Here is a 15,647-nt window from a genome sequence, read left to right on the forward strand (position 1 = left end):
TTCAATTCCTGGTCATGGTATATACCTAGGTTGTGAGTTCGATCCCTGGGAGGCAACCAATCAATGTTCCTCCCTCTCTCTCCCTTTTTCTCTCTCTAAAAATCAATAAAACATATCCTCGGGTGAGGATTAAAAATAATAAAAAATAATTTCACCTATTTTGTCTTATGTTTTTAAATATGTCTACTGGGAAATTTGAAGTTACATATATGGCTTTTATTAAATTTCTGTTGGAAAGCACTATTATAGATGTTTTTTATCCTTTGTTTTGTTTGTGTATGTGTGTGTGTGTGTGTGTGTATATATATATATATATATATATATATATATGCACATATATATTTATGTATTTGTTCTTTGTTTATTCCTTGAATTATACTAGCTTAGGCTAATCTTAAAAATAATTTTCATTTCTTGAGGACAAATCTCCAAGTTCAGATAAAGGCTACTGGTAGATTTACATTAAAACAAAACAAAACAAAACAAAACTTAGTCTATGATTACAAGTTCAGTGTGGATTTTCTGCAACCATGTATAAACCTGTGATGGAATAATAAGTATAATCATATATTTGATTGGAGCCAGAAAGGTTTATCTCTTGAGAGAAGGCAGACACCTTAAAGTTTATAAACAAGTACTTGAAAGAATATTTGATTGCCTGACATACATACTGAGTGGTTTATAGTTTGAGGTGTATATGCTTACTTGATATTGGTTTTCTTATTTATACACCTATATTTATTTATTTATTTTTTTTGTCTAGCAAATCAGGAAATTATTTATTTACTAGAGGCCTGGTACATGAATTTGTGTACCAGTGGGGTCCCTAGGCCTAGCCAGTGGGATCAGGCCTAAACTGGCTTTCTGACATCCCCCAACTGGTTCCAGATTGCAGGAAGGTACAGGGCAGGCCAAGGGACCTTGCCAGTGCATGATTGGGCTGGGGAAGGACTTAGTAGGTTGGTCAGGGAGAGACTGTGGTAGGGCTCCAGGGCATGTCTGGCCCATCATGCTCAAACCTGATCAGCCAGACTCCAGCAGGAAGCTAACCTACCAGTTGGAGTGTCTGCCCCCTGGTGGTCAGTGAATGTCATAGCGAACAGTTGCATGGCCTTAGCATATCATTAGCATGTTATGATTTGATTGGTTGAATGGACGATCAGACAATTAGCATATTAGGCTTTTATTATATAGGATTGTGGCTGTATGAAAAACAATAAATGGATAATGACATTAAGTTGCCAGATTTAAAAAATCAGCTTCTTCTTGTGAAAAGATAAATCTTCAAAGCACTTAAGTGGGCTCAAGGAGAAATTGCTTTAGGGTATTGGTATTTGCTTTTATATTCTTTTGTTTCAGAAATATCTGTTTTATCTTATGCCAGGTGAGATTAAGAATGCAACTAATCACTGATCCTTGGTAGAAGGGAAGAACCTGCAAATAAACTGAACATACTTTATATGGCAAACAATGCTATTTTATCTATTAGGCAATATGAACATGTACAAGGATAATAAGCCATATTTGGGCCTGGAAAAATGTTTTAAGTGGGAAATAAATCATTAACTCAAAAATACCACAAGGAAACTATAAATTAATTGATTTCTAATTAAATTTATATTAAGTATAACTACACTACAGGCCTGGTGCATGAAATTCATGCCCGGGGGTGTGTCCCTCAGTCCAGCCTGCACTCTTTCCAATCTGGGACCCATCAAGGGATATCCTACTGCCCATTTAGGCCCAATTTTACAATACAGGACTGCTGGCTGCCACTTGCTTGCCTGTCTGCCTTCCTGATTGCCCTTAATTGCTTCTGCCTGCCAGCCTGATCAACCCCTAACCACTCCCCTGGCAGCTTCATTGATGATACACTGCTCCCCTGCCAGCCTGTTTGCCCCTAACTGCCTTCCCTGCAGGCCTGGTCACTGCTAATTGCCCTCACCTGCAGTCCTTGTTCCCCCCAACTGCTCTTCCCTGCAGTTTTGGTCCCTCCCAACTGCCCTTCCCTGCTGGCCATTTTGTGGCGGCTATCTTGTGTTCACATGGGGGCAACCATCTTGTGTGTTGTAGAGGTGGTCATTTACATATTACTCTTTTTATTATATAGGATTACTTTACTAATCACTATTAATAGTATAATACAAATATAAAATTTAAAAAGCAGCCTCAAATTGAAGAGCAGTCCCCGGAACAGTTTTTAGCATTTAATATAATAATATGAAAGAAGCTAGCAGACTGAGCAGTAAAAAAGATGTTATATGATTATGGGAGGGATAAATGAATTCAATATAAATTATATATCCAGTATTAAAAAACATTTAATGATTACAACAGTGCTTCTATTTTAATTTACATCAAGGCTACTAGAGGATGCCAAAACTTCTGATCACTTCAGGCTATGTCTATTAAGGGTTGTCAATCCCATTAAATCCGATACTATAGGATAGCAATGTGTAATGGGAGTGTTTCTAATGCAAAATAATAATCATAATAATATCAATAATAATAATAAAATAAGAAGTGCAAAGTGCAGTCTCCACTTAGAATAATAACACAAGGTCCAATTATCCATTCCTAAGTAACTGAGTCCCACAGAAATGATCCAACCTGAACTTAAGGGTCTAATTCAGTCAATAAAAATACAGCCTTAGTCAAGCGTCAAGCAGTTTAATCAAATATGTCCATCTGAAATCCTGCCAGCCTTTCAAACTCAAACTGTCCAAGAGGAAACTCAGCATTTTCTCTCAGAAATTTGCAACTCCTGTAAGATGACACCCTATTTCTGGACAACCACATATCATTTTTAAGCCTGCAATCACCTTTGACCTCAACTTCTTCTCCATCATCTAATCATTAATCTAACCATCTTGGAAATTTTAATTTAATCTCCATTCCTACTGCCACTATCTCACTTAGGACCTCAATACCTCTGCCCTGGGGACTTGCAACACTCCCCCAACTGGTCTCCTTTCATCCAGTCTCACCTTCTGTCCTTAATTCATTCTGAACATTTGATGTCAGACTACTCTTATCAAGGCATAAGCTTTAATCATTTAACATTCTTGTACTAAAAAACTTCGACCTTTCCACTATACACTGAAAAAAGCCATATCTCAAAGAATACCATTTAAGGGTGTCTATGATTTGGCTCCAAGTTAACTTTCAAGGCTTATTTCCTACTAGAGACCCAGTGCACAAATTCATGCATGGGTTGGGTTCAGGCTGGTAATCAAGACTGATTGGGGCCATTGCACCCAGTCCCCATTGGGGCCATGAGAGGTTAGCTGTCCATGGAAGGTTGGCTGTGGGAGTGTACTGACCACCAGGAGGCAGCTCCTGCATTGAGAATCTGCTCCCTGATGGTCAGTGCGCATCATAGCAACTGGTCAACTGGTTGTTCTGGTTGTTTGGTCATTTGGTCACTTAGACTTTTATATATATAGCCTAGAGACCTAGTGCATGAAATCTGTGCACTGGGGGGTGAACCTCAGCCCAGCCTGCACCTTCTCCAATCTGGTACCCCTCAAGGTATCAGGCCTAAACTGGCAATCGGACATCCCTCTCGCAATCTGGGACTTCTGGCTCCCAACCACTCACTTGCCTGCCTGCCTGATCACCCCCTAACCACTCCCCTGCAAGCCTGAATGATGGCTAACTGCTCCCCTACTGGCCCAGTTGCCCCCCCAACTGCCCTCTCCTGCAGGTCTGGTTCCCCCAACTGTCCTCCCCTGCCGGCCTAATCACACCTAACTGCCCTCCCCTGCTGGCCTGCCCCCCCCCCCATCTGCCCTCCCCTGCCATCCCAATCAACCCCAACTGCCCTCTCCTGCTAGTCTAATCACCCACAACTGCCCTCTCCTGCTGGGCTGTTCACCTCCAACTGCCCTCCTCTGCCAGCAATGTTGTGGCAATGACCAGTGAGAGTACTAGGGCTATATTCTGTTGCATTTTGGAGAATTTGAATAAGGCACAAGTACCATTGCCTCACACAAATCTTATGTATAAAGAGAAGAACTTTTTCCTCTTGTTACCATCTAAAAAATAATAGTAATAGTAGCTTACAATTAATAAACACATAGTGCGTGCTAGGTAATATACTAAGAATGTTATATGTATCATCACATTAAATATTAACAAAAGTTTTAGGAGGTAGGTTATACCCAGTTAAAGCTGAAAAAAGAAGCTCAGAGAAGCTAAGCCATTTTCCCAAAGTTTTCAGCTTTTAAGAGGAGGAATAAGACTAAATACCTTTGTCCAAGGCCTTAATTCTTTTTTTGAATTATATTTTTAATTGCAGTAAAACATATATAACAAAATTTAACATCTTAACCATTTAAATATATATTTCAGTAGTGTCAAATTTATTCACATTGCTGTGCAACCATCGCCACCATACATCTCTAGAACACTTTTTATCTTGTAACATTAAAATTCTGTACCCATTAATAATAATTCCCAATTTCTACTTCTCCTAGAAACCTTCTATCTGTATGATTTTGAATACTTTAGGTAATTCATGTAAGTAGAATCATACAGTATGTGTCTAAATTATACTTCTAAAAACCATTTTAAAAGATTCTATATCTTAAAAACTACATGTGCTCAATTGTGTTCTATTTGACTACCAGAAACATTGATTACACAAAACTGTTTTAAATTGTTCACTTACCGAAGAATGAGCTGCTATGTATCCATGAGCACTTTTATCTGAAAAGTGAAGATAAAGCTGTCACCTTTGTTTCATAAAAACTGTCTTATTTAAAGGCAATACTTAAAAAAATAATAATAACTTCATGTGTTTGACCAGAAGGGAATTCTCCAACTCATTATTAAATAGATATTATGAAAATGATATTTTTCTTATAATTTACACCCTCACATCCCCAACGTATTATCACATTATGTTATAGACATTTGATGAAGGCCTCTAGTGATTCTCATATATATGGAGAAATGTTAATTACCTACTCCTGGATTGCAATGATTCCATACAGTAGTCCCCCCAAAGTGGGGGATATATTCAAGTCTGAAACATGAGATAATACCAAATCTTGAGCATGCATGTGCACGTGTGTGCACACACACACACACACACACACACACACACAGAAAGAGAGAGAGAGAGAGAGCGCGAGTGATCAGGTCCTAGAATAACATTACTTCATTCAACATTACTTTCTAGTAATGTTTATGTGATGCTGTAGTAATTTAACTCTTGTTTATATCAATTAGGCTATGGTAAAATTTATTTCATCATATATTATTTGGACATAGTTCTAAGAAACTATGGAAGACATTAATTGAGGAATTATGGAATCCAGTTTTTCTGTTCATGTCATCTACTCACAAATTTAATGTCTTTTCAATTTTAACTAAGAACCTATCACACACTGTGGCTATAATTATTGCAGAAAACTAGCATAGATTTTTTTCTTCACAGTTAAGAATAGAAGATTCATTCTTCCCATAGATCTTAGCAACTTCAGCATATATTTGTTTTCTTTCCTTATTAAGTGACAACTTTAACCTTTTCAGTTAAATAAAGCACTTTATGGATTTTCTTTGGAATATCTGAATTGCAAGCATTACTACTCTTGTGCTTCTTTTTAATTTAATGAATCTTTATTGTTCACATTACAATTGTTCTCTCCCCCCACCCCCAATAGCGCCCCTTCCCCTGGTTCCCCCCTCACCCTCAGACTTACCTCCCCCACTGTCCCCATCCATAGATGTACAATTTTTCTCCAGTCTCTTCCCGCATCCCCACACCCCTTTCCACCTGAAAATTTTCAGTCCATTCCATTTCTATGCCCCTGATTCTATTACATTTACCAGTTTATTCTGTTCAGATTTTTAATTCACTTGATTTTTAGATTCACTTTTTGATAGATATGTATTTGTTGTTCATAATTATTATCTTTACCTTTTTCTTCTTCTTCCTCTTCTTAAAGAATACCCTTTAGCATTTCATATAATACTGGTTTGGTGGTGATGAACTCCTTTAGCTTTATATTATCTGTGAAGCTCTTTATCTGACCTTCAATTCTAAATGATAACTTTGCTGGGTAGAGTAATCTTGGTTGTAGGTTCTTGCTATTCATCACTTTGAATAAGTCTTGCTACTCCTGTCTGGCCTGCATATTTTCTGTTGAGAAATCAGCTGACAATCATATGGGTGCTCCCTTGAGGGTAATTAACTGTTTTTCTCTTGCTGCTTTTAATATTCTCTTTGTCTTTTGCTCTTGGCATTTTAATTATGATGTGTCTTGGTGTGGTCTCTTTGGATTCCTCTTGTTTGGGGTTCTGTGAGCTTCCTGGACTTGTAAGTCTATTTATTTCACCAGGCTGGAGAAGTATTCTATCATTATTTCTTAAACTAGGTTTTCAGTATCTTGCTCTCTCTCTTCTTCTGGCACCCTCATTATTCTGATGTTAGCACACTTGAAGTTGTCCCAGAGGATTCTTACACTATCTTCAAATTTTTGGATTCTTTTTGCTTTTCTGTTCTAGTGTTTTTTGCTTCTTTGTATTTCAAAACTTTGACTTGATTCTTGCATTCTTCTAGTCTGCTATTGGGTCTCTGTATAATTTTTTTTTTCAGTCAGTGTATATTTAATTTATAGATGGCCCTTTATCATATTCTCGAGAGTCTGCCTAAATTTATCTGCCTTTTCTAGGAAATCTTGAAAAACTTTGTAACGAGGTATTGAACTCTATATCCAATTGTTTGTTTTCCTCCAGTTCTTTTGTTTGTGATCTGTTCCTTTGTCTCCACATTTTTGCTGTTCCCCTGAGTTGGTAGGGTAGCTTTTGTGCTTGGTGTCCTATATGGACCAATGGGTCGGCCTTTCTAGTTACCTGAGGTGGACACTCTTGGTGCAACCCTTTGTGGACTGTGTATACAGCCTTTTTGTAGTTAAGTCTTGATTGTTGTTGGTATGACTGGGGGGAATTGACATCCAGGCCAATTGGCTGTGAGGATCAGCTGTGTCTATGCTGGGAGAACTTCTGTGCTGGCAGTCCTCTCTTCGTGCACTCATGCACATGCATCTCCAGACCTCTGCTTTTACAGCTCCCCTGAGTTTCCACCTGACAGTCCAGATTACCCCCCATATAAGCCTGGGTCCCCAGGTTCTCGCCTGGAACTGGGGTTCATTGCAGCAGGATCTTTTGTCTCCTTCCTGCTAGAGAAAGCCAGCCAAGTACTCAGGCATCCGCATGCGTGTCTCTGTACCTCAGCCTTTTGCAGCTCTTCTGATTCTCCATGTGCTTTCCTCTCTCCTTCTAGTTGTAGAATTCCCACTCAGCTAGCTTTCGTTGGTTCTGAATGATGTTCATTTTGTCTTTTATTTTTTATTTTTTTAAAATATATTTTATTGATTTTTGTACAGAGAGGAAGGGAGAGAAATAGAGAGTTAGAAACATCGATGAGAGATAGACATCGATCAGCTGCCTCTTGCACATCCCTACTGGGGATATGCCCGCAACCAAAGTACATGCCCTTGATCGGAATCGAACACGGGATTTTTCAGTCCCCAAGCTGACGCTCTATCCATTGAGCCAAACTGATCTTGGCTCATTTTGTCTTTTAGTTGTAGTTTTGAAATTGTTGTGAGAGGCAGCAATTTAAGTGTTTACCTATGCCACCATCTTGGTTTCTCTCCTTGGTGATTTCTACTCTTGTGCTTTGTTTGAGGAGATTATTAAGTAAAATAAAGGTTACTTAAGCACAAGCACTACAATACCCCAACAGATGATCTGGTAACCTAAGATGGTTACTAAGTGACTAATAGGTGGAGATTGTGTGCAGCATAGACACACTGAACAAAGAATGATTCATGTTCCAGGTGGGATGAAACAGCACAACTCAACATTTCATTTCATTACTTAGAATAGCACAACATTTAAGCTTTATTTTTTTTTTTTAATTTTCCATTTAATATTTTTGTACCATGGTTGACAATGGATAACTAAAACTACAAAAAGCAAAATCATGGATAAGGAAAGACTACTGTACATATATATCTAAAATTTTTACAACCCTTCCTCCTTCTCTTTATCTTCTACTCCCTTTCCCTTCCTCCCTTCTATCCTTACTGCCACTCCCCTACTCCTCCTTTCCCTCCTTATTTTATTAGTCAGTTGTGACATTAGAGCATCCAGAAAACATATGGTGGCATTTCACTCAATGCAATAATGCAATAACTCAGATACTATTGAGTTTCAACATAACCTTTAGGATTGATTCTTTGTAAATTGAGAGAATTCAACACAAAAATAAAAGGGTTATAAAACAATGGCAACATGAAATAATTACAAATTTTGAGAATCTGAAAAGTATTAATGGGTACACTGAAATGACTTCTTGAACGAATTTTTGGTTTTCATAGCCTATGGTTCTACAGTGTACTCAGAGCATAGCTCTAGATTTCTGGTTCTACAGTGTACTCAGAGCATAGCTCTAGATTTCTTCATATTAAGCATTTTTTGATGTGTCACCAGGATCGTTTAAATATTTTATTCCATGTTATAGGCTAAATATCATAAAAAGTTCTCCTTGATGGCTCTTTTCTTCTTTTAAGTTTTTGCCATTGGATAACAGAAGTTCATCTTCTCATTAAAAAGAATCCTATTGAGCATGAAAATTGCCATATGCCTGTAAGTTTGGTCTTTGATATTTGACATGACCAAATCAGAAACCCAGTATATTTTTGTACCATTTTTGAAGAAATCAAGCTTGCCCTGGAAATGGAGAGCATTATACTATGCGGAATAAGCCAGTCAGCGAAAGATAAATATCACATGATCTCACTAATTTGTGGAATATAATGAACAATATAAACTGATGAACAAAAACAGATCCAGATACAGAGAAGCATTGATCAAACTGTCAAACCTCAGAAGGAAAGTAGGGAAGGGTGGGGGTAAGGGAGAAAGATAAACCAAAGAACTTGTATGCATGCATGTAAGCCTAACCAATGAACACTGACACTAGGGGGTCGAAGGCATGAGTGAGGGGATGGGGAGAATAGGGGGATAAGGACATGTATGTATTAACTTAATAAAGGGGAAAAAAACAATGCCAGAAGATATGGGTTATTTATAAGTGGGCCATTAATGATAGTATTCTCTTCTTTCTTTGGATGTTATATAACAAATCGCTCTTTAGAAGCAACCCAGATGATATTTCTTAAAATACAGAAGTATCATTTGGTATATGTACTGTAGTTGCTTATAGTGCAAATTTGAACATCAAAACTTAAAACAAAGGCCAGGTCTACAAGCTAGCAAATGAAGTCAAAATTTGTCAGACTCATATCCTTTCAATCTCTTAGAATAGCAAACCATTATTTCTTCTTTAAACGTCTGATTTAAAAGTCTGATAAAAATAACCTGGCAGACACAACATTTGTACTGCATTATCATGGTTCAATTAGATGATTCTAAATCAAAAAAACAAAAACAAAAAATCAAGAAACCATGGTTTGATCCATACATTTCTTACTTCATGAACACATCACAAGGATCATGAATAACTGAGTTTCATGCCAGTAAAGAAACCAAATAATAATTGTGATTGCTGATTCAAACTGACAATTACTGCTTCACTGAACAACTTCCTTATTTCAGTTCTAAAATTATCCAAGCACTGTAAATCTATTGACATCAACTTCAACTTCCAACTCATCATTTGGTTTACTTTTTTGGAAGTTATTCAGAGAAGGAACTAGAACTGACTTCAAATACCATACAGGTATTCTCTTCTAATTGTGAGGCTCTGAGAATATAATTTATTTTTTTAACATCCTAGATTTACTCTTACCTCCTGATGTAAAGCTCATGTATTTCTGGTTATTGACTGTTTCCTTGGAATCATAGAATTTGAGAACATCTAAAACTGCTTGTGGGTTCTTCTTCTGTTCCAGTTTTGTTATGTTGGAGGTTTGGAGTAATCTTGCCCATTGCTCAGGAATTCCCTGTTGACAACCAAAGGCAAAGAATGGCATATCAGAACATTCAGCAGTTACATTTTTCTGGTCCAGTAAAGTTCTTCACCAAGAAGCCCATGCTACCTGTAGAATTTCACTTGGAAAACTGAAGTTACACTCTAGATTTAAAGTTAGTAACTTAATAATGCAATCATTCTCTTCTCTAAATAAAACACATAGTTAAAACTAGGATCCAACGTAAAAAGGGTGGGTGGGAGTATGACTGTGATAGAAAAAAAAAAAGTGCATGAAAATCACCTCCATATTAATTCTGCTCATCCATGAAATGATGTTTACAGCTTAGCTTATTTTTTCTGGTGACTCAGGGCAGACATAGCAAGACTTCTCTAAATTTGTGCACAGCATAGTAATGTGCAGATCAATAAATTTTATTTTACTCTGAAATACATAAGCTGCTTCTGGGCATGTTGTAATTAGAATAGCTTTTGGAATAAAAAGGAAACCCCACCCTTGGTCAATTCATACTTTTTAATCATAAAATATAATTTAGAAGGACTAGATCTTAAATAGAAAGGGTGATTAAGAAGTAACAACAACACAATTGTGGGGGACCAATAACCATTGAGATACTAAAGAGTAACATTAATGCTGCTTTGGGCATTTTTCCCTGCAGCTTTATTGGCTCCTCCCTTCATTCCCTCCTTCCCACTCCATTCACTGGCCATATAGAAGAACCTGGGGACTGTGACAACCATGCCAAAGCCTTGTGAGAATTTGAAATAATCAGAAGCATTTAGAGCAGAGAGGAAGGAGTATTTGGATATCTAAACATGGAGAATTGCAAAAATTACATAGAGAGGTTAGTTTTGCATTAGACAATCAGTATTCTTTCCTAGTTGCTCAGCCTACAGATGTCCCCATTTCATGATTATTCAACGTCCAATAGAAATTTTGAGTGAAAAACAGATACACTACTCCTGAAGTGCATTTAGATACAATTTAGGTGGTTTTGTCCTATGAAGTCTCGGCAAAACAATGTGTGACGTGGGCCTCCAGAGTTTGGGAATGACAACAAAAAAGTGAGATAAGCCAAGCAACAACTCTACTGCACACACATGAACCTGCTGCTGCAGTGCTATGACATCTCAAAGAAGCACTTTGATGCAAGCTTCTTTTGGGCCTGTGACGCACCTCTGGGAGCTTCCCTGGGCACATCTGTGAGCCATAGAGATCTGGCTGTAATGGACGTAAATAAAGAAAGAAAAGAAAGTTAAAACAGAATGTGGGACAACTTAGAAGGTGGGAGGAGATGAAACCAATGGGTCTGAATGGGGTGGGGGTTATCCCATCTAAAGTGGTTATAAAAATAGGGAGGTATTACCTAATCAGGGGCAGGACAGAGTATAGTACGACGTATTAAAAAAAGAAAAGAAAACAGAGAAAACAATATTCCAAAGTTTGGATGCATAATTTCACTTTTGGCAAGATGCTTCCTTCATAAATACACACTAATAAGAATTATAATTAAATGACTGAAGAAGTTACTAAAAGGGAGAAACATGAATTTGGAAGGAAGAAGGATAGTATTATGAACAGTTTCAATAATAATTTGTAAGTTGTTTTTGTAACTGGTGATCCATCACAGGTAGCCAATGGCCATGAGATGAACTTATAAATTTAAGTTTCTAATTCTAATTAATCATTTTCAGTTTCACATTGGAAGTGTGTATGTGACAAAAATTCAAAGTATGGCTATAGGTGATGTTAAATTTAACATTTATTTTCATTGATGTGATTATTCTGTATTTTGTAGCTAAAATTATGGCTGGGTTAGAGAAAACTAAATGGAGGATTTCCTACACAGACAGATTCTGTATTTGAATTTCTTAGACATTTAGGCCAGGGAAAGGGAAAACATTTCATTTCAAACCTTACAGGAATAATTTCCATTTTAATTCTACAGTTCTGAAGTGCTGCTTTCTACAAAATCAGATCAGATATAAGGTAGCAACTTTTTCAAAATAAAGATATGTACAATGTTACAGAAACATGCTTTGACTCAACTGTTTAATTTGGGATATGGTTTGATTTCTAGCAATTGGGGTTACTACAAGCACAGTGAAACAACATTTTTACATGCATGCATCACGCAATTTGATGCTAAAGCCTTAAGCCAAAAATTTGAACTCAGGAGCCCATGCATGATCCCAGTTCTGATTCTAAGTGCAATTAATAGCGTTCAGTTAATACTGTGATGGCCAAAGGAATTATTAAGTGTTACAAAACCAGGTATGCATTGCACATAATCACTACATGGTCGTTAACATAATCATTCAAATATTTGCAGTTATTATACATTCTCACAGCACTTCTAAACTTTTGTGATAAATGAATAGTCTTGTGATCACTAGACCACAGGGGGAAAAATACTATCTACTGCAGAAGATCCTTCAGATAACTTACCACATGAGTGCACTCATGACATCATTTTTATTTTATTTTCTAAGTTGAAATAAACCAGTTAATCAATGAAACCTGACACTCAAATTTGAATGTATGCCATAAAGGCACATAATCAGAAAGCCATATCATTACTCCAAACTGAGGAACAAATCCCAAAAGTTAGACAGCTAATGGAAACCTGGATGTGAGAGCATCAGAAGCAGAAGCATGTATAAATGCCTGGCCATATATACAATAACAACTAGATGTATATCAAGCTGGGGATTGGCTAGTATAGCCCAGGAGAATGGCAGCATGATACAACAGGCCAAGCATCTATCTTATCATAAGAAATTATAATTTATGTCACTCATACCATTTTTCCCTCTGATTGACTTGAAGCGACCGTCACAGGTCTAGAGGTCTGGAAGGGGGAGTTCTGAAGTATAATATTTGGGACAAAAATGGCAATATAAAGGGTAAGGATTTGTCATAATTCAATACCCCAAATCTCACCTCCCAACTTGATTTTAATATCAGGGTCCAAGTATATCAAAAGGTGTACACAGTTATAGGGGCCAATTACCCATAGGTTAATCACCAAGCAACACACCAAATCAGTGTCCAAATATTCAAAATAACAATACCTTGTAAGAGAGCTGGACTATATTGCTCAAAATTCAATGTGAACAACTGCAGTAATCAAATTAGCTATGCACACAATGAATTAGTAGTACTGTGGAATTAGGACCCAATTTTAATTCCTGCCAATGAAATAATTAAAAAAAATGGTTGAGTGAGAGATGGATTTTTTGTTCCACTTTATGTATTCATTGGTTGATTCTTATATGTACCCTTAGGGGGGATGTAGCTCTCAACCTTGATGTACAGGGATGATGCTCTAACCAACTGAGTTACCTGACCAGGGCCCAATACACTTTAAAAAAAAAGTTTATTGTCATTTTGTATTTTAGTTAGTAAATTTAAATAATAGGTTAAGGTGGTAAAAAAAAAAGATGCAGAATTTGGCATCTTTAAAAATAATATGTGGACAAGTAGTTGTAAATAATATGTGGACAAGATGACAATAAAATGTATCAGATTTCCAAATTTAGCTTGTGTCATCAATATATTCAAATGGATTTCTAACAAATGACTGCATCCAAACAACTTCTTTATTTAAAATTGGTTTTTTTGGGAGGAAGAGACAGGTTTTTGTTTGGTTTGGTTCAGTTGCATCAAAGCGTATTTTACAATTAAAAAGATTGTCCACAACATGTCCCATTCTATCCCTCTATGGTTGTTCTTTGGGTTCCAAATAATGGAAAAGTGAAATTGGCTGACTACAGTCAGCAAGATAATAATGATTCACTTTCCTTCATTTCCATTGAGAACCCATAAAGAAACAAGAAATTGCTAAATATAGATTGTATAAGATTTCAAGCAAGTTGGAAAAAATTAGGGGGGAAAAATGGAAAGGAAACAGAATGCCAAATGAGAATAGTGGAGGAGGAAACTTATACATCAGAAAATGAAAAGGAAGAAAAATATAAAATGACAGTAAAATATAAGAGAAATTTAAGCACAGGGAATGCACATTGAACATGAAAAGGTCAGAAACTGGAAAAATAAAGTTCATCAAATAAAAAAATGAAGAGATATCAGACAAAACTTATAAAGTTTAAGTGTTTTACTGTTACATATGTAATAAAATAGTCATTCTATGACTTTTAAAAAATAATCTTAACTTGCTCAGATTATAAAAAATATTATTTGGTGGTGGTGATGATGGTAGTCATAGTGGTGACAATGTTATATTTCCCAGGTATAGCTGAGAGAATATTATCACATATAGTAGAGAACAGAATCTGGGCTCAAACACAATGCCATTTGAATAATGTCTCTGACTCCCGTGGTAAAATTGGTTAAATCCTACCAGTATCTCAAATTTGTCCATGTCAGTATTTTTTAATGTTCTCTTCTTCTTGCTACTGAGAACATAGAAATAACTAGCTCACATCATTAAGTCCAAGATGTTTACCCAATGTCCATTTCATTCTCATATTACTTACTTCCAGAATAGAAAAAAAATAGTATAATTTGGCTATCAATCAAATATATGGTCTGCTTCTCCAAATTAACTTGTCATCTCTTCTTTTCTTTCATTTAATCACACAATAGTCTACTCATTAACCATCATGTTATATAATAGGAGATTCAATTATTTAATTTGTAAATTTATCTCTCGCTTAAGAACCCATGAATCAACTGTATGATTCTATCAGAGATGTTTTGTTTGAATGCATTGAAAATTACTAATCTCAGAGTGCACATTGTGACTGAGTTCCTTACTAGTGTGGAAAAGATAGTTGATCTTCCTGGGGACATATTTCTAGCCACATCTTTTCCTTCTTCAATCTAAAAAAATATGGCAGATCTTAACTATAAAATGCCATTGATCTAAGATCCTGTGCTATTTTGAGCACTATATCTATGTGGGTTTTTCTAGAGAATTCTTATTGCTATTTATTACTGTGTATATATAACCACCAAAGCATACATAATATGTATATCCATCAATATTCCTTCCTGAACCATGGAATTTATTTTTAATGTCTATAAAATATACTTGTTAAGCCTAATAATAAGCCATGTTCTTGAAATCAAAAGTAAAAGCAGGTCAATTTTACAGGGTTGCTTGTTTGTTGTTAGTGTATATGGTTAGCTGATCTGGTTAATCGAGATTCCAACATAAAGCCTGAATTATTCAGAAAGATTTTTTTCACTGTCCAAGTTGAGTTGATGATTCTCTGATTAACTTCAAATCATGAAGAACAGGCATAATCAAGCAGGGTCTAACCTCTTCTAGGCAATGGTAAATTAGTATTTTCAATCAAGTTGAAGACTATACTGCCATGAAACATTTTTGTTAAGGTGGACAAAATTATTTTGCCAATATTTTTTCATCAAAAACTTCAAGTGTGACATTTTGGCATATGGAAATTCTTGATTTATTATAAAATCCTATTATAATAAAAGATTTTTTCATGGGTTACAAAACAAAATAAGCTTACTTACAGTGAATTCCCCAGTGACTGCATCAAACCCCACATGAATGGTATGTTCAAAGTCTGAAGGAAGAGAGATCTCTGGGCGTTCTTTCTCTTTCTTCTTATTGGCTAAAGGCAAAATGTTAACATGCATTTATTTGGGATATAGTTTTGGATCCACAAGTTGTACAATTAGATTAAT

General features: G+C 36.2%; 1 protein-coding gene across 3 annotated transcripts in view; it reads right to left on the minus strand.

The window, feature by feature from the left end:
- The window catches only part of PAK3 (p21 (RAC1) activated kinase 3), a 385,530-nt gene that overhangs the window by 73,130 nt on the left and 296,753 nt on the right, over positions 1–15,647 (minus strand). For 2 of the 3 annotated variants that reach the window (XM_045587393.1, XM_036454430.2), the window contains 4 exons: positions 15,474–15,574; positions 11,145–11,189; positions 9,827–9,980; positions 4,673–4,710 (listed from right to left, as the gene is read on the minus strand). In XM_045587393.1, the coding sequence (XP_045443349.1) occupies positions 4,673–4,710; positions 9,827–9,980; positions 11,145–11,189; positions 15,474–15,574 (338 nt within the window). The remainder of the gene's footprint in view (positions 1–4,672; positions 4,711–9,826; positions 9,981–11,144; positions 11,190–15,473; positions 15,575–15,647) is intronic. The other variant, XM_036454431.2, reaches the window with a different exon arrangement.

This window comes from Pipistrellus kuhlii, unplaced genomic scaffold (assembly GCF_014108245.1).
Source record: "Pipistrellus kuhlii isolate mPipKuh1 unplaced genomic scaffold, mPipKuh1.p scaffold_m20_p_29, whole genome shotgun sequence".
In the NCBI taxonomy this organism is placed as follows: Eukaryota; Metazoa; Chordata; class Mammalia; order Chiroptera; family Vespertilionidae; genus Pipistrellus; species Pipistrellus kuhlii.